Source organism: Hypomesus nipponensis, chromosome 21, assembly GCF_054491055.1.
Source record: "Hypomesus nipponensis isolate SF chromosome 21, ASM5449105v1, whole genome shotgun sequence".
Classification (NCBI taxonomy): domain Eukaryota; kingdom Metazoa; phylum Chordata; class Actinopteri; order Osmeriformes; family Osmeridae; genus Hypomesus; species Hypomesus nipponensis.
Window position 1 is genome coordinate 1,560,761 of NC_140381.1, and position 19,763 is coordinate 1,580,523.

Sequence of the window (19,763 nt, forward strand, 5' to 3'; positions counted from 1 at the left end):
GGTTGTGAGGGAGAGTACCCGCGTCTCAGGAAGATGCGAGGTAGCGTTTTCCAGCTCAGCATTTTACTACTGGACGGCATTCGACGATACCCGTTGAAATTCGTTAAAAGTTCCAGACCATTGTGGAACATTCGGGGTTCGGGGACATGCGCTGGTAAATAGTCTGGTCTTCCAACCGTTAAATGTCTGTCCGTTCCTCTGGTAGATGGACGAGGGACCAACGGTCTCCTTGACGCCTCTCCGGTTTTCCGTTCTCCAGCTAACGGAGGCATGCCATTGGCCGAGTCAGAAGCCTGTGTTTTCTTTTTTTAGAGGCTGTTCAACATCCATAGTGAAGCGTAGCCTCGAGAGAAAACGGCTGCGGCTCGAGCGAGACATCAGGAACGAGCAATAGAATCGAAGCTAAAAGACTCTTTAATTTCAGTCCGCTTTCAATTTCATTAAAATATTATTTAATCTCGCCCTCATCTAGCATCCTTTGCGGTAACGGTCATCGCTCGAGAGAGGATCCCAGGGGAATTGTGCAATCGATGTGACGCACGAGCGGGGAAAGCCATCGACACCGTTACAGTGTGTGTGTGTGTGTGTGTGATCATATTTGCGTTACGGAATTTGTTTATAAATCACCCCATTCCATTTTTTAGGTGTTGATTTACGAGCAGCGTAGGATATTATCTTGTCTGCACCGTGACATTTTCCCTCGGCGCGGCCTCGCCCGCGGAGGACGCGCGCATTAAATATTTAATTTCATGCCTCAACCGGAGAGACGGAGTAAGGGAGGAGAGAACAGAGGGTGAACGACGACAGGGCGGAAACGGCGCAAGGAGAGGGGAGACTCGAAAACGGAGGATGAACGAGACGCACTGAACAATCGAGGAGGAGGGGTACCGGCGCAGCGGGGGCCTGACGGTAAGCACGAGAGGGAACGAAACTGCGGGTGAAGGAGCAATAGGCTACTATATAGGATTCTTTCCGAGTGGAATGGCCTGCCAAAATATCTCTCTTATACACACACACACACATACAGGCGCGTTCTGCAGCGGGAGGTGTGATATCCACATGTTGATTGGTAGCTAAAATGCCGCACGTGAGAATTTTTTCAATGCTCGTTAGAATAAGCAATCCACCTGTCTCTCTCTCTCTGTCGGTTTCCCTCTGTGTTTCTGTAAGTGTGTGTGCCTGTATATGAGAAAGAATAGCGATGGATGGATTGAGAGGAGAAAGAGAACCAAGATGGAGGGAAGGTGAAAAGAGAGAGATGGATATAGAAAGAGGGATGGAGATAGAGAGAGAGAGAGAGAGAGAGAGGGGTTTACTATCTGACAGGGTTTTGATTGGTGACTCACTTTCTCAGACAGATTTTCTGACACCTTTCTGTGTGTGTGTATGTGAGTTAGTTATGTTGTGTGCTATGTTGCGTGTGCTCCATAGTGTGCGTGTGTGTTATGTTATGTTGTGTGTGTGTGTGTTGGGGGGAAAAAGAGAGAGCAGGAGATGGAGAGAAAAGAAGAGACAAATTAAGAGAGAATGATTTGTAAATGAGTGCTTTCCATGTGACTCACCTGAGCTTCTTCATGTATGTGTGTGTGTACGTGTGTGTGTGTGTGTGTACTGTCTCTAGGGTAGCTCTCATTTACATCAACCACTGAAGACAAAAATCTTCCAATTTGCCTGTGCCCCACACACACACACACACACACACACAGAGACATGCACACACACAGAGACACACACACACACACAGAGACATGCACACACACAGAGACACACACACACACACAGAGACATGCACACACACAGAGACACACACACACACACAGAGACATGCACACACAAAGAGACACACACAGACAGAGATAGATTTGGTTAGATCTTGTGTTCAGGGTGATTTGAATAGGAAAGCGTACATCTGGATAGGTTTCTGGGATGAGGTCAACATGGCCATCCTCATGTATTTATTTACATGTGTTCATTTACATACTGTATATATTTATCTTCTTGCTGGTCTAAATATACGCTTCCACAAACATCAGAACCCAGATTACATATCGGTCAAATGTATTCAAAACTTTCAAAGAACCAGTGCTGGTCGCACACACACACACACACACACACACACACACACCTATGACACACACACACAACCTTTCACAACTACACACACACACTTCCTCTCTCCTTTTATAAGGACATGTCTTTATGCGTCTGTATTGTGCATCAATGACCCACACCCTAAAGCAAGCAATCTCTCTCTCAACCCTCTCTCTCTCATCCCTCCCTTTCTCCTCCTTTTCTACTCTCCTCCCTCCTCCCCAAATTCTGTCTTTCAGCAGCTAACATTAGCTAGATAGCTAACATTAGCATGGAGTCCCAGTGTGAACTGTAGACCAGGGGCACTGCACTAGTCTGCATTTACAGGGATCTCTGTATGTTTGTGCATCTGGGACTTGATTAGCTTGCAGACCAGGCATTGTATGAGAGAGAGAGAGAGAGAGAGAGAGAGAGAGAGAGGGAGGGAGGGACAGTGTATGAAGTTGCAAGCCAAGCAGGTGTCTAGCTTACCACCTGAGGATGTGCATGCAGTGTCTGAATCACCTGTTTGCTGGCAGACCTGAAGGAAGAACACCTGGGTGTCATCTCTGATTCATGAATCAAGTGTTAAATGATTCACCATAGTATTCTTATGTGAGAAGTTGTACAATGTGTTATTTGCAGTGGCGGAGGTACCCTGTTATGATGTGTGTTTGTGTGTGTGGCGAGGGGGGGGGGGGGGGGTCATTTACTAGGTGTCCTCTAGCATAGTACACACGTCCTCTCTCTCTTCCCCTCTCTCTCTCTCTCTCTCTCTCTCTACCCCTCTCTCTTTCCGTCCTTCTCCCTCTCTCCCCATCTTTCTCTCTCTTTCACTCTCTGTTTCACCCAAGTAGGCCGGGCTGTGGCCTGGGGCTAGATTTGGTCCCTAGCCAGGGTGTGTAGAGTGAGGAGTGGGGAAGAGCAGAGAGAGGACTGGGTGGGTGGCTTTGTCAAGGCCCATCAGTGGCCCTGCTCTACTTCTTCTGCATCAACACTCAGGGGTGTGTGTGTACAGTGTGTGTGTACAGGGTGTGTGTGTGTACAGTGTGTGTGTGTGAGAGAGAGAGAAAGAAAGGGACAGAAAGATTGTTGACCATGAGAGATTATCTTCCTGGAGGGTTTTGGGCATATTTTGTCCAGCGTGTGTTTGTGTGTGTGTGTGTGTGTGTGTGTGTGTGAGAGAGAGAAAGGTTACATGTGTAGGGCTACGATTTAACCTGGTTTGTGTGTGTGTTTACTGTATGCATGTATGTATACATGTGTGTGTTATGTATGTGTGTATGTGTGTGTTATGTATGTGTGTGTGTGTGTTGTATGGTGAAGTGACCTAAATCTGTCTGCCATCATTACTTAACTAGGAGATGGAAAGAACCTCAGGAATAAACACACACACACACACACACACACAGGACATACAAACACTAATACACACATACTTATGCACACACACACATACACACCTACAGAATGTTCACAAGACACACAAATCCAGATTGTGCAGGGTCCTTCTGTTGACTACATTAACACCCCTCTCTGTCTCTCTCTGTGTCTCTCTCTGTGTCTCTCTGTCTCTCTCTGCATCTCTCTCTCTCTCTCTCTCTCTCTCTCTCTCTCTCTCTCTTTGTCTCTCTCACACACACAGACACACACCTCTTGCAAACAAAGAATATTTTCTCACCGACTCTCTCTCTGTGCCTGTGACGTGGTATCACCATGGCAACAGCAGATTGAGGAACAATTCCACAGCACTGCTTGTCTCCTCGCTCTCTCTCTTCCTCTTCCTCTCTCTTTCAGTCTCTCTGCTTCTATCTCCCTCTGTTGCTCTGTTATTATCTCTGTCTCCCTCCCTCTCCTTCTCTCCATTTCTTTCTATCTCTCTCTCTCTCTCTCTCGCCCTCTCTCTCTCTCTCTCTCTCTCCCCATCCTTCATGTGGCACCCCTGTGAACTGAATATCTCAGTTGATACTTGAGGATCTGATTCTGCATCTCTCGTCTCCACAGGTTGTCTTCAAGCGTGTGACCGTGGTGTCGCTCCCTAACTCTTCCCCTCTCCGCCATGGCACGCTCTCTCTGGTTCCTGGGGGTGTGCATGCTGACCCTGGCGCACGTCGCCCCCTCTGGGCAAGGTGGGTATCACACCCTTAATGAGGGGATGATGAGGGGGAGGGAGGGGAGAAGGAGGGAGGGAAAGGAGGAGGGATGGAGGAACAGGAGGGATCGGGGAAAGAGAGGATGATGGAATGAAGGGGGGAGGGATGAAGATGGGGGGATGAGGGGAGGAGGAGGGAAGGAGGGATCTCCTGCTGATTTGACCCCCCCCCCCCCCAGCCATGTCCCGGGCCGCCATGCCCTTCGGGCTCCTCCGGAGGGAGCTGGCGTGTGAGGGCTACCCCATCGAGCTGCGCTGCCCAGGAAGTGATGTCGTGATGGTGGAGACGGCCAACTACGGCCGCACGGACGACAAGATCTGCGACGCCGACCCGTTCCAGATGGAGAACACCCAGTGCTACCTCCCTGACGCCCTCAAGATCATGGCCCAGAGGTGAGAGTGTGTGTGTGTGTTAGCGTGTGTGTGTGTGTTAGCGTGTGTGTGTTTGTGTGTTAGCGTGTGTGTGTGTGTGTGTGTGTGTGTGATTATGTGTGTTTGGAGGGGCTGGGGAGTAAGATGTGTGCATGAATCAATGAAATTGAACATGACAGATGACAGATGAAACAGTTTGTTTACTTAAGTTGGAAGCGTGTTTGGTGTCTGTGTAAGTGTGTGTGTGTAACTGTCTGTGTAAGTGTGTGTTTGTGTGTGCATGTGTGTGTGTATGTGTACAGCGATGGCGCCAGCCTCTCCCTGTTCTCATCAGTGTTTTCCAAGAATACCAGATCAATATTGTAATACACCCTCCCCTCCCCCCTCTCTCACTCTCCCCTCCCTCCCTCCTCCCTCCCTCCCTCCCTCCCTCCCTCCCTCCCTCCCTCCCTCCCTCCCTCCCTCCCTCCCTCCCTCCCTCCCTCCCTCCCTCCCTCCCTCCCTCCCTCCCACCCTCCCCCCCTCCCTCCCTCCCTCCCTCCCCCCTCTCTCACTCTCCCTCCCACCCTCCCTCCCTCCCTCTCTCACTCTCCCTCCCTCCTTCCCTCCCTCCCTCCCACCCTCCCTCCCTCCCTCCCTCCCTCCCTCCCTCCCTCCCTCCCTCCCTCCCTCCCTCCCTCCCTCCCTCCCTCCCTCCCTCCCTCCCTCCCTCCCTCCCTCCCTCCCTCTCTCACTCTCCCTCCCTCCCACCCTCCCTCCCTCCCTCCCTCCCTCCCTCCCTCTCTCCCTCCCTCCCACCCTCCCTCCCTCCCTCCCTCCCTCCCCCCTCCCTCCTCCCCCCAGGTGTAACAACAGGACCCAGTGTGTGGTGGTAGCGGGGGTGGATGTGTTCCCTGACCCGTGTCCTGGAACATACAAGTACCTGGAGATCCAGTACGAGTGTGTCCCTTACAGTACGTACACACACACACACCCTTACAGTACGTACACACACACCGTTACAGTACGTACACACACACACACACTCCCTTACAGTACGTACACACACACAAACTCCTTTACAGTGTCAGCTCTAGCTAACCTTTTTCCACCAACAACATCACTCTAACATTCTCTCTCTGTCATTTCTTTCACACACACACACACACACTTACAGGCCATCTTTTAAACTCTGTTCATTCACAGTGTTTCATTACAGTTCTACAGGCTAACGACAAACTGTGACTGGTGTATGTGCATGAGCATGTGTGAATGCATATCTGTGTGTGTGTGTGTGTAGTGTGTGTGTGTAGTGTGTGTGTGTAGTGTGTGTGTGTAGTGTGTGTGTAGTGTGTGTGTGTAGTGTGTGTGTGCCTCTCAGGAGTGACAAAGGACTTTCTTTTCCCTGCAGGAGCCGGGGGGAGGGAGGAGGGGGGAGGGAGGGAGGAGGGTGAAGGGGGATTTCTAATTTCTCTCTTTTTCATGGATGACCGTTCCTCGTCGTATGATCTCTTTTATTCTCTCTTTCTTTCCTTCATTCATCCTCTGACTCTCTCTCTTCTTTCTCTCCCTCTCTTTTTCCTGCTTGAGTAGAAGTGGACCAAAAAGGTAATACCAACACGCCGTAGCATCTTGACTCTCCTCCTCCTCCTCCTCCTCCTCCTCTTCTTCCTCCTCCTTTTTCTGTTCCTCACCCTCTTCTATCCATCTCTCACTCTTCTCTCTCTTTTCTCATTCTCTTTCACTTCTGTCTCTCTCCCTCCTCTCCCCCTCCTCTCCCCCTCCTCTCCCCTTCCTCTCTCCTTCCTCCCTCTCCCCCTCCTCTCCCCCTCCTCTCCCCCTCCTCTCCCCCTCCTCTCCCCTTCCTCTCTCCTTCCTCCCTCTCCCCCTCCTCTCCCCCTCCTCTCCCCCTCCTCTCCCCCTCCTCTCCCCTTCCTCTCTCCTTCCTCCCTCTCTTCCTCCCTCTCTCCCTCCATCTCTTTCTCTTTCCACCCCCAGGTTGTTGTTTCGTGGTCATGCTGGATGTTGCCCCTTTTTTTCTTTCCCTGTATTCTGTCTTTCTTCCTCTTTTCCCTTCTCATAGTCTACCCTTTAATCTCTCCCTCTCTCTCCCTCTCTTTCCAAGTTCTCTCTCCCTCTCTCTCTTTCTTTCTCTCGCTCAGTTTCTTTTCTATTTTCTTCACTAATTCTTTCTCCCCAGAATTACCTACACGCAGTCACCCTCCCCTACTCCCCCCCTTCTCTTTCCCCACACACTCTCTTTCCACACACTCTCTCTCTCTCTCTCTCTCTTTATATATTGATCATTAACCTCCCTTTCCTGATTCCCCTTCCTCCTCGTTCTCCTCTCTCATCCTTTCTTCCCAAAGGAACGCACCCTTATTTGTCTCTCTGAGGAAAAATAAGAAATAAGACCAAATGGATGTGAGTGTGTGAGAGAGAGAGGGAGAGAGAGAACGTGTGTGTGCTATGCATGCAAGGCCATATTGTGATTGACACGTTGGTCGACCAATCCATGTGCTCTATGTGTAAACTAACCTGTCCTCTCATTCGCCCAGGGAAAATAAAGCCCGCCCCCTAGGTGTTGCCTACCTCACCTACACACGCACGCACACACGCACACGCACACACACACACAAACACACGCATGTCTGCACACACGTAACACTTCCTAATCCTCTCCTCCTCTTGTCTTTCCTCTCCTCTCTGAATCCTTCTCCTCCCTCCCTCTCCTCTCCTCTCCCCCTCCCCCCTCTCTCCCTCTGCTCTCCCCTCCCCTCCTCTCCTCCCTCCGACCCTCTCCCTCTTCACCTCCTCTCTCCTCCCTCTCCTCTCCTCCCTCCCCCTCCCCCCTCTCTCCCCCTCCCCTCCTCCCTCTCCTCTCCTCTGCTCTCCCCCTCCTCTCCCCTCCCCCCCTCTCTCCCCCTCCCCTCCTCCTCCAGTCTTTGTGTGTCCAGGCTCCCTGCTCAGCATCCAGCCCGCCAGCTCTCTGTTGGAGGCGGAGCATCAGTCGGGGGCATGGTGTAAGGACCCCTTGCAGGCAGCTGATAGGCTGTACGTGATGCCCTGGACACCCTATAGGACGGAGATGCTGTATGAATATGCCTCCTGGGACGACTACAGGCAGAACAGGGTCACCACCACCTACAAGTGAGAGAGTGTGAGGGTGTGTGTGGGGGTGTGTTTATGGTGTGTGAGGGTGTGTGTGAGGTTGTGTTCATGGGGGGGGTGTGTGTGGGGGGGTGTGAGGGGGTGTTCATGGGTGTGTGTGTGTGGGGGTGTGTGAGGGTGTGTGTGTAAAGGTGTGTGTGTGGATGGGGTCAGGGTCACCACCACTACAAGTGAGCGTGTGTCTTCCAACACCCTGCCCCCCCCAGACTGCCCAGTCGTGTGGATGGGACAGGCTTCGTAGTGTACGATGGCGCCGTCTTCTACAACAAGGAACGCACGCGTAACCTGGTGAAGTACGACCTGCGCACGCGCATCAAGAGCGGCGAGGCGGTGGTGGCCAACGCCAACTACCATGACACGTCACCCTACCGCTGGGGCGGCAAGAGCGACATCGACCTGGCCGTGGACGAGAACGGCCTCTGGGTCATCTACTCCACCGAGGCCAACAACGGGAGGATCGTGGTCAGCCAGGTAGGGAGGGGGAGGGAGGGAGGGAGGGAGGGAGGGAGGGAGGGAGGGAGGGAGGGGAGGAGAGGAGAGGAGAGGAGAGGGGGGAAGGGGAGGGAGGGAGAGGAGAGGAGAGGAGAGGAGAGGAGAGGAGAGGAGGAGAGGAGAGGAGAGGAGAGGGGAGGAGAAGAGAGGAGAGGGGAGGAGAGGAGAGGGGGGAAGGGGAGGGAGGGAGAGGAGAGGAGAGGAGGAGAGGACAGGGGAGGAGAGAGGAGAGGGGAGGAGAGGAGAGGAGAGGGGGGAAGGGGAGGGAGGGAGAGGAGAGGAGAGGAGAGGAGAGGGGGAAGGGGAGAGGAGAGGAGGAGAGGGGAGGAGAGGAGAGGAGAGGGGAGGAGAGGAGGAGAGGAGGGGAGGAGAGGAGAGGGGAGGAGAGGAGAGGAGAGGGGGGAAGGGGAGGGAGGGAGAGGAGAGGAGGAGAGGACAGGGGAGGAGAGGAGAGGGGAGGAGAGGAAGCCGTCCCCCCATGAGGTCTAACCTGATTGGTCTAACCCCCCAGGTGAATCCATACACGCTGCGTTTCGAGGGCACCTGGGAGACGAGCTTCGACAAGCGCGGCGCCTCCAACGCCTTCATGGCGTGCGGCGTGCTGTACGCCGTGCGCTCCGTCTTCCAGGACGACGAGGGCCAATCAGAGAGCCGGGGGGGCGGGGACATGGTGGTGTATGCCTTCGACACCAGCCGGGGGCGGGAGCTGCCGGTTCGAATCCCGTTCCCCAACCCGTACCAGTACATCTCGTCTGTAGACTACAACCCCAGAGACAACCAGCTGTACGTGTGGAACAACTACTACGTGCTGAGATACCCCCTTCAGTTCACCCTGCCCACGCCCACCAAAGGTGACAGCTGTGTGTGTCTGAGTGTGTGTGTGTGTGTGTGTCTGAGTGCGTGTGTGTGTGTCTGAGTGTGTGTGTGTGTATAGGTGTGTGTGCACATAAGTGTGTTGAATTCATTTTATATTCACTTTCTTCTCCTATACTATTCTATTCCCATCCCCTCCCCCCTCTCTCCCCCCTCCCCTCCCCTCCCAGGTCCCCTCTCCTCCCTCATGACGACAGTGCGTAGCTACACAGCCACGGTGGCCCTGACCCCAGTACGACCTCTGACCCCTGTACGACCTTCGGCCTCCCACCCCATAGGGGTCATCAACCGTGCCCCCGACCAGCGGCCAATCACAGCCATGGTCCCGCTGACCCCCCGCCCCCCCCTACGTGTGCCGCTGGCCCCGGGGGGCCAGGGGGGGGGCTGCGAGGGCCGCGTGTCCAGGGGGGTGCTGTGGCCCCCCACGCCTAAAGGAGAGAGGGTCGAGAGACCCTGTCCTAAAGGATCACTGGGTAAGACACACTCTGGTGTGTGTGTGTGTGTGTGTGTGTGTGTGGAGGGTTGTCTTAGTGTGTGTTGACAAGTGTGTGTGTTTTAAAGGAGAGATTTTTGGGGTACTATGAGGCTTGAACCTCCCGGTATGTTTGTTGCTAATGGATACGGATTGAATGTGTGTATGGGGTGCATGTGTGTGTCTGTGTTTGTGTTTGTGTCCTAGTTACCTCTTGAAATCGTAGTCTGGTGTCCTCTCTTTGAACTCCCCCCTCCCCCCCCTCTCTCTCTCTCTTCAGTAAAGGCAGCTTATGCAGATGATGTTGTTGCTTCACACTAATACTATTTACCACCTCCTAAACCCCCTCATCTCTCTCCCCTCCCCTCCTCCCCCCCCTTCCCTCCTCCTCTCCTCCTCCCCTCCCCTCCCTCTCCCTCCTCCCCTCCCCTCTCCTCCTCCTCCCCTCCCCTTCCCTCCCCTCCTCCTCTCCTCTCTCCCTCCCCTCTCCCCTCCTCCTCCTCCCCTCCCTCCTCTCCCCTCCTCCCCTCCTCCTCCCCTCTCTCCTCCCCTCCTCCCCTCCTCCTCTCCTCTCCACTCCTCTCCCCTCCTCCTCCACTCCTCCTCTCCTCCTCCTCTCCTCTCCTCTCCCCTCCTCCCCTCTCCCTCCTCTCCTCCCTCCCCTCCTCCTCCCCTCCTCCTCTCCCTCCTCCCCTCCTCTTCCCCTCCTCCTCTCCTCTCCTCCTCCTCCAGGCATAGCCTCCTACCAGTGTGTGTTGTCTCCGGTCTCCTGGAGCTCTGCAGGTCCTGACCTCAGCAACTGTACCTCCCCCTGGGTCAACCAGATAGCCCAGAAGGTCTCACACACACACACTCACACTCCTACACACACTCACACACCTACACACACTCACACATACACACACAAACAATCAGATAGCCCAGAAGGTCTCACACACACACACTCACACACCTACACAGACTCACACACCTACACACACACACATCCACACACACTCACATCCACACACACTAACACATACACACACAAACAACCAGATAGCGCAAAAGGTCTCACTCACACACACTCACACAACTACACACACACACACATTCTCTCAAACACTGTGTGTGTATCCTCTCAGATCAAGAGTGGAGAGAATGCTGCCAACATCGCAGGTGAGCTGGTGAACCTGACAAGGGGGCGTGTCTATGCTGGTGATGTCAGCATGTCCGTCAAGCTGATCGAGCAGCTATTGGACATCCTGGATTCCCAGCTGCAGGCTCTGAGACCGGCCAATAAGGAGTCAGCAGCACGCAACTACAACAAGGTACAACACACACACACACGCACACACACACACTCGTATATCTACGGACACACACATAGACTTTGACACACACACTCACACAGAGTAACGTGTGTGTGTTCTGTGTTCCACAGCTACAGAAGAGAGAACGAACATGCAGAGCTTACATCCAGGTAGGAACTATTCCTCTACCTCTCTCTACCTCTCTCTCTCTATATCTCTCTACCTCTCTCTCTTTACCTGTCTCTCTATATCTCTCTACCTCTCTCTCGCTACCTCTCTCTCTCTATATCTCTCTACCTCTCTCTCTTTACCTGTCTCTCTATATCTCTCTACCTCTCTCTACCTCTGACTCTCTACCTCTCCAACTCTTTATCTCTTTACAACTCCCTCCATTTCTCTCTCAAACTCTCTCTCTCTGTCTCTCTTTCCATCTCTCTCTCTCTGTCACTCTCTGTCTCCAACTCTGTCCATCTATCTTTATGTCTCTATAGATATACTGTATATACATATACATCTATATCTCTCTTCCCCCCCCCCCCCCCCCACCCCACCCCCAGGCGGTCATCCAGACTGTTAACAACCTGCTCAGCCCCGAAGCTCTGGTCTCCTGGGCTGACATGGGCTCTGTCGACCAATCACGCTCCGCCTCACTCCTATTGGATGCCATGGAGAAAGGGGCCTTCCTATTGGCCAACAACCTGTATGAAGGACGTTTCAGTGACCGGGCACCTAATGTTGGTGAGCAGTGTGCGTGTATTTGTGTGGGTGAGTTAGTTTTTATCTGTACACAACAAATCTAATGATGTTTATCTGCATGTGTGTGTGTTCTCTGCATGTGTGTGTTCTCTCTGTGTGTGTGTGTGTTCTCTGTGTGTGTGTGTTCTCTCTGTGTGTGTGTGTTCTCTGCATGTGTGTGTTCTCTGTGTGTGTGTGTGTTCTCTGTGTGTGTGTGTGTGTTCTCTGTGTGTGTGTGTTCTCTCTGTGTGTGTGTGTGTTCTCTGTGTGTGTGTGTGTTCTCTGTGTGTGTGTTCTCTGTGTGTGTGTGTGTGTGTGCAGACCTGGAGGTGTATGTGTTGAACACAGAGGCAGACCTGCAGGACGTCACCTTCCCTCACTCCTACGACAGCGACAGCATCCTGCACCTGTCTGCCAGAGCCCTGCAGCAGTACAGCCACAACGGTAACACACACACACACACAGAACACACACAGAACACACACACACAGAACACACACACATATACACACAAAACACACACACACATATGCACACACACAGAACACACACATATACACACACATTCCCTTGCTTCTGTGAGAAAGATATGAAATACAGTTTAAAAACAGTCCCTTTGTGTCCATGACATCCTCCCCCCCCCCCTCCCTCTTCTAGGCCAGGTGAAGATCGTCCTATCAGGCTCCTAACAGTTTCCTCCCTCCCCCCTCTCCCCTCCCTCCTCTAGGCCAGGTGAAGATCGTCCTGTCCCTCTACAAGAACCTGGGTTCCTTCATGTCTACTCACAACTCCACACTGAGGCTGGAGGCGGGGCTGGGGGCGGAGCCAGGGGCCGGAGGGAGCAGGGGATTGGCTGTCAACTCTCACGTCATCTCCGCCTCCGTGAACAAAGGCTCCAGCAGCGTGTTCCTGTCTGAGCCACTGGTGTTCACCCTGCCTCACCTTCAGGTCTGTGTGTGTGTTCACCCTGCCTCACCTGTAGGTCTGTGTGTGTGTTCACCCTGCCTCACCTGTAGGTCTGTGTGTGTGTGTTCACCCTGCCTCACCTGTAGGTCTGTGTGTGTGGTTGTTAGGATTCATGTGTGTAGAATGTGTCAGAAGAATAAATATTGAAATTTACTTAAGTAGTCGTAGTATTTGTACTTCATTACTTCTCTGGTGTTGATGTGTGTGTGTGTGTGTGTTGATGTGTGTGTGTCCACTAGCTGGAGAACCACTTCCGTCCGAACTGTTCGTTCTGGAGCTCTTCGTCGTCGGGGGGGCGCTGGTCCACTCAGGGCTGCAGGCTGGTGTTCTCCAACCACACACACACCACCTGCGCCTGCAACCACCTGGCCTCCTACGCTGTGCTCATGACCTACCAGCAGCCTGCTGTGAGTCTCACACACACACACACACACACACAGAGGACACACACACACACAGAGGACATACTTACACACAAACACAGTTTTGACCTTTTCTCCTTCCCACACTCTCTTTTTCTATTTGTATCCCTCCCTCCTCCCCTCCTCCCCTCCTCCCCTCCCCCCTCCTCCCCTCCCCCCCTCCCTCCACACCCTCCCCCCCTCCCTCCCTCGCCCCCTCCTTCCCCTCTCCAGTCCTCCAGGCCAGGCGGGGGCCTCCTGGTGTCCCTGGTCTCCTGGGTGGGTGTGGGCGTGGCCCTGCTGTGCCTGGCTCTCTGCATCACCACCCTGCTCTGCCAGGGGGCGCCCCTCTCTGACCACAGCGCCCTGCAGCTGCACCACTGGGCCTGCCTCTTCCTCACACAGCTCCTCTTCCTCACTGGGGCAGACAAGACGCAGTACACCGTGAGGAGGGAGGGGGGAGGGAGGGAGGATGGGGAGGGAGGGGAGGGGGGAGGGGGAGGGGAGGTTAAGAGAGATGAGGCAGTGACAGGATGACATCAAACAAAAATGTTGCCTCCTCCCCCTCCCCTCCTCCCCTCCCCCCTCCTCCGCCCTCCCCTCTCCTCCCCTCCCCCCTCCTCCCCTCCCCCCTCCTCCCCCTCCTCTCCACCCCTCCTCTCCTCCCTCCCCTTCCCCCTCCTCCCCTCCCCCCTCCTCCCCCCTCCTCTCCTCCTCCTCCTCCCCCCTCCTCCCCCTCCTCTCCTCCCTCCTCCTCCCTCCCCTCCCCCCTCCTCCCCCCTCCTCTCCTCCACCTCCTCCCCTCCTCCCCCCAGGTGCTATGCCCCATCCTGGCCGGCCTGCTCCACTTGTCCCTGCTCTCTGTGTTCCTCTGGCTCTGCCTGGAGGGGGTGGAGCTCTACCTGCTGCAGGGGGACCTGTTTGAGGGACGGACCTCCCGCAGGAAGTACTTCTACCTGGTGGGGTACTCACTTCCTGGTCTGGTGGTGGCCGTGTCTGCGGCTATAGACTACAGAGGATACGTGTCTCACACAGCGTAGGTGCTCTGCCTGGTGTGTGGTGTGTGTGTGTGTGTGTGTGTGTGGGTGTGTGTGGTGTGGGTGTGTGGTGTGGGTGTGTGTGTGTGTGTGTGTGGTGTGGTGTGGGTGTGTGTGTGTGTGTGTGTGTGGTGTGTGTGTGTGTGTGTGTGTGGGTGTGTGTGGTGTGGGTGTGTGTGGTGTGTGTGTGTGTGTGTGTGTGTGGGTGTGTGTGGTGTGGGTGTGTGGTGTGGGTGTGTGTGTGTGTGTGTGTGGTGTGGGTGTGTGTGTGTGTGTGTGTGTGGGTGTGTGTGTGTGTGGTGTGGGTGTGTGTGTGTGTGTGTGTGTGTGTGGTGTGTGTGTGTGTGTGTGTGTGGGTGTGTGTGGTGTGGGTGTGTGGTGTGGGTGTGTGTGTGTGTGTGTGTGGTGTGGGTGTGTGTGTGTGTGTGTGTGTGGGTGTGTGTGTGTGTGTGTGTGGTGTGGGTGTGTGTGTGTGTGTGTGTGTGTGTGTGTGTGTGGTGTGGGTGTGTGTGTGTGTGTGTGTGGTGTGGTGTGTGTGTGTGTGGTGTGGTGTGTGTGCACGTGTAGTATTTGTCTGTTTGTGGCTAAACATTATTTTTATCTTGCTCTATTTGGTGTGTGTGTGTGTGTGTAGGTGCTGGCTGCGGACAGATAACTACTTTATCTGGAGCTTCCTTGGTCCTGTATCTGTGATTGTGACGGTGAGTGGAGCTTCTGCCTGATCATGTGATCAGAGCTGGTATCAGACGTTCATCAGTATCAGAGTCAACATGACCCCTTGTGTTCTGTTCACCTTTGACCCCTAGCTGAACCTGGTCGTCTTGGTGATGACCCTGCACAAGATGGTTCACAGCTCCGCCGGACTCAAACCCGACTCGGGTCGCCATGACAACCTCAGGTGAGGCTCCAGTCTCCGTGACAACCAGCGTGGAAGGTTGATGAAAAACGGAAAGTGGATCGGCATATAACGTTATCTCTCTCCCCCCCTCCCCCTCCCCCCCCCCCTCCCCCAGGGCGTGGACAGTAGGCTCCCTCACCCTCCTGTTCCTCCAGAGTGTGACGTGGTCGGTGGGGCTGCTCCTCCTGTCCTCCCCCTCCCTCCTGCAGGCCTACCTCTTCTCCTCCCTCAACGCTGCCCAGGCCCTGCTCACCACCACGCTGCACTGCTCCCTGGCTAGGAAGGTCTGTGTGTGTGTGTGTGTGTGTGTGTGCATTTCTACCTTAAAACTGATGTAAATAATGTTGTTTAACAGATACAGAACTCTCTGCACACCCCTAATGTGTATATGTGTGTGTGTGTGTGTGTCCAGGGCCAGAAGGACTACGGTCGCTGCCTGCGTGTGTGTCGCTGCTGTGACTCCTCCTCCTCTCCTGACTCTGTGAAGAACACCACCACACACCGCTACTGCAGCCAGGCCCGCCGGCCCACCGCCACCAGACAGGTACTCACACACACACCCTCACACACACACACACACACACTCACACACTCACACACACACACACACTCACACACACTCACTCACACTTACACACACACACACACTCACACACTCACACACACACACACACACTCACACACACACACACACTCACACTCACACACTCACACACACTCACACTTACACACTCACTCACTCACACTCACACACACAGCGATAACACCATTTTGAATGATGGGGCCTGACTAGGATAGAAAAACCAACCTGTGTGTGTGTGTGTGTTCCAGAGCCGTATCAGGAGGATGTGGAATGACACGGTCCGCAGACAGACAGAGTCCTCCTTCATCTCCACTGACGTCAACAACACACCCACACTCAACCGAGGTACACCCCTCCCCATCCTCTCCACTCCCCCCTCTCCATCCTCCCCCCATCCCCTCCCCCCCCCCCTCCCCTCCCCTCCCCCCCATCCCCTTCCCCCCACCCCGCCTCCCTCCATCCTTCTCTCTATCATCCCTTGTTTGTTTTTTCGCACCCGTCCATCTTTCTGTCAAGGCAAACAACGTTCTTAGTCTCTTCTTCTTCCTGTCCCCCTTCTCTTCCCTCTCTCCCTCTTTTCTCTCTGTCTCTCTCCCTTCCTCTGTATGTCCTCGTCCTTTCCCTCGCTTTTTTTCTCTTGCTTTCTGTCTCTCTTTCCCCTCCCCCCTCCCCCTCTCTCTCTCTCCCCCTCCCCCTCTCTCTGTTCCTCTCTCCCCCTCCCCCCTCCCCCTCTCTCTGTTACTCCCCCCCTGCTCCCCCCTCCCCCAGTAGGGTTAGGGAACCACTTCCTGGCTAACCCCGTCCTGCAAAGTCACCCAGGGGCATCCCCCTACAACACCTTACTGACCCACAGCTTCAACCAGACCTCCATAGGTACTGCCTGCCTGTCTGCCTGTCTGACTGTCTGACCGTCTGACCGTCTGACCGTCTGACCGTCTGACTGTCTGACTGCCTGACTGTCTGACTGTCTGCATGTCTGTATACCTGTCTATTTATCTGTCTGTATACGTGACTGTCTGTTCTTTTCTGTCTGTCTACCCTCCCTACCCCCTCCTTCCCTCCCCCTCCCTCTCCCTCCCCCTCCCCCCTCCCTCCCTCCCTCCCCCCTCCCTCCCTCCCTCCCTCCCCCTCCTCTCCTGACGGTGAACTTCAGGCACCTTCCGGGACCTTCAGAGTACGACTCGTATTTCTGCATCATTACTGAGTCAAAATTGTTCTGATTGTTATTTTTGCTATGTGCTAGCTCGTCCTTTCTGACCCTGTTCTTCTCCCTCCTGCCAGCAGAGGGCAGCATCTCCCAGGAGCAGGAAGTGTGTCTGAACGGAGGCTACAGCAGCAGCTTCACCCTGCAGGGCCTGGGAGGTCAGAGGTCAGCCCTGGGGGGCAGCGCCGACCTCCTGAGGGAGGCGGGAGCAGGGGGAGGAGGGGGAGGAGGGGGGGAGGAGATGTCCCCGGTCTCCCCCGCCCTGTACACGCCCCAGGGGGCGGAGCCCGGACTGCGTGGCAACCTATCGGACGCAGCGGCGCTGGAGAAGATGATCATCCAGGAGCTGGTGCAGAGTAACCTGCGTCCGGCCCCCGCGTCCCAGCAGCGCTACGGCAGCCTGGCCCGGCCCCCGGCCGACCGCCTGGCCCGGCCCCCGCCCGTGCTGGAGGGCTGGGCCACACAGGCACGCCACGCCCCTGAGAGCTGGACCAAGCCCTCCTCCTCCTCCTCCTCGGCCGCCACAGCCGTCGCCGTCGCTAACGGCCTCCGCGCCCGTCCCTCATTGGACGAGAGGGCGGCGCTGCAGTGCACCCTGGGTAGGCGCGGGCAGGAGAGGCAGCAGCCGCCCCCAGAGGTGCAGCCACGCCCTTTCTCCACCCTGACACGCCCCCAGGGGACGTTGCCGCGGTTACGGGGGGCGGGGCCGGAGCCGGGCGGCGGGGGGGGTTCGGACCGGTACCGGGACCGGCCCCTGCCGCCCCCTCCCCCCCCTCCCCCGGTCGACATGGAAACCGTCAAGCCCCTGGATGAAGCTCTCCTGAGGGAGGGAGGGATGGAGGGATGGAGGGGAGGGGCGGAGAGAGGGAGGGAGAAGCCTCTGTTCCTCACCCAGAGGGATGAGGGAGGGATGGAGGGATGGAGAGGAGGGGCGGAGAGAGAGAGAGAAGAGCAGCTGTTCTCCAAACAGAGAGAAGGAGGGATGGAGGGATGGAGAGGAGGGATGGAGAGAGGGAGGGAGGAACCGCTGTTCCTGACCCAGAGAGATGAGGGAATGGAGGGATGGAGAGGAGGGATGGAAAGAGAGAGGGAGGGAGATAGAGAAGAGCCCTTGTATTTGAAACACACAGAAAGAGGAGGGATGGATGGATGGAGAGGAGGGATGGAGAGAGAGAACGAGGGAGGCTCTGGCGGAGTGATGGAGAGATGGAAAGGAGAGACAGAGAGGGGGAACGGGCACTCTTTCCGTTACCACGGCGACTCGGAGGAACCCGACAGCTTCGACCTCCCCCTGACCCCTGACCTCGACCTCGATCCCGACTCCTCCCCCATCTATACCAGGGAGTCAAACTCCTCCCCCATCTACACCAGGGAGTCAAACTCCTCCCCCATCTACTCCCGCACCCGCGCCTCCCCCCCGAACGTCTACGCCCGCGATACGCAGTACGGCCGCAGCTCCTCCCCCCCTCGCTTCCTCTCCCCCGCCCTCCCCCGCTCCTCCTCCCCCCCGCTCCTCAGCTACCCTGACAGCAGCCCCGAGAGTCAGAGTGACGGGGGCCCGGGGGTCAGGGGTCACCAGGAGCTCGGCTCCGCCTCCCGAGCCCAACGCCCCGCCCTCGAGCTGCCCTACAGCCTGGGACGGCCCCCGCTCGGACCGCGGCCCAATCACATGCAGACCTTCTACCAGCCCCCGCCCCTCCCGTCCAATGGGGAGCCAGCATACGCTGAGCCCGCCCCCGAGGAGGATGACGGACAGATGCAGCGAGTGACAAGTTTGTGACTAGGGCGGTGGTGATCGGGACGGGAGGAAGAGGAGGAGGAGGAAGAAGAGGAGGAGGAAGAGGAATATTGATTGTCTGAAGAACACTGGGTCATTTCCAGTCGTGTACTGTACTTCCAGGTGCACTTGATTTGATTGTCCCGGTTCATGGTAACAGCTATGGGCCAGGTAGGATGCCCCCCGAGGAGCATACTGTGGGGGAACTCAAACGCACCTCAAGCTGCTGACCTGAGTGGAAGTGGTGATGATGATGAGGAGGAGGAGGATGAAGAGGAGGGGATGTACATGGACTCCCTATGGAGCTGACTGTTGATCGATGACGGTGATGATGATGAAGATGATGATGATGATGATGATGATGAAGATGATGAAGATGATGATGATGATGATGATGATGGTGATGATGATGAAGATGATGATGCCTCCTCTGTCTCCATGTCTCGGTCATCACAAGCTCCACCCCCTCTCTTGTTCCACGTTCTGTTGCTTTTCTCTGTGATCCATCCCATTTTCTCTCCCTCTGTCTCTCTCTCCCTCCCTCCCCCTTCTCCCTCCCTCTCTCTCTCTCTCCATCCCTCTCCCTCTCTCTCTCTCTCTCTCTCCCTCCCTCCCCCTTCTCCCTCCCTCTCCCTCTCTCTCTCTCTCCCTCTCTCTCTCAGACCTCTTATTCCCTGCCCCTCCCACTCTTGTGTCCTTCCGCCTCATTGGTGCATTACTGTTGTTAATCCATAGTCTGGTTTCCTATTGGTTGATCAGCGTGTCAGTCCCTCCATAAAGGGGGCAGTTTAGGAAGTAATTTCTGTGTTGCCAAAAATCCTTTAAAAAGACTTGTTGCATGACTTTATATTGACTTTGAAAGGCATTTGAAAGAATTTCGAGGTGTGTGTGTATGCGTGCATGTGTGTGTGTGTGTGTGTGCTTGTATGTATGCGCGCGTGTGTGTGTGTACAGCCTTTGTATACTTAAAGGACATCAGAGAATTTTCTTCTACCCTGGGATCATAACCATGCCCCTTTACCTTACACCCTATATTCTCAACCAATCCCCTTCAGCCTCAAGGCCCCCCCCCACCCCCACCCCAACACTGACTGTTGGCGACGGAACTCTTTGCCTTTACGTTGTCCCGGCAACAGAACTCCCAGCTTCCGGAACTCTGACTGTCAGGTGACTCTCCTGTCATTACCATGGAAACGTGTCGTGTACATAGACCTGTATGTGTGTTTATGATTGTCTTGTATTGCTACTGACGTCCAAGTAAACATGTAAACAACCAAGAATAAACTGTG

At 55.1% G+C, this 19,763-nt stretch overlaps 1 protein-coding gene across 1 annotated transcript; it reads left to right on the plus strand.

Annotated features, from left to right (window-relative positions):
• The first annotated feature begins 4,123 nt into the window (after positions 1–4,123).
• adgrl1b (adhesion G protein-coupled receptor L1b) lies at positions 4,124–19,747 on the plus strand. The gene is made up of 22 exons (XM_084685258.1): positions 4,124–4,199; positions 4,402–4,615; positions 5,438–5,547; positions 7,516–7,723; positions 7,951–8,215; positions 8,748–9,087; positions 9,280–9,582; positions 10,314–10,417; positions 10,706–10,891; positions 11,005–11,043; positions 11,431–11,611; positions 11,930–12,052; positions 12,336–12,556; positions 12,814–12,981; positions 13,210–13,419; positions 13,791–14,011; positions 14,647–14,713; positions 14,819–14,910; positions 15,026–15,194; positions 15,323–15,454; positions 15,742–15,838; positions 16,778–19,747. Exons 1-22 carry the CDS (start codon positions 4,130–4,132, stop codon positions 18,475–18,477), a joined length of 5,220 nt encoding a protein of 1,739 aa, XP_084541384.1. The 5' UTR covers positions 4,124–4,129; the 3' UTR covers positions 18,478–19,747.
• Positions 19,748–19,763: the final 16 nt, after the last annotated feature.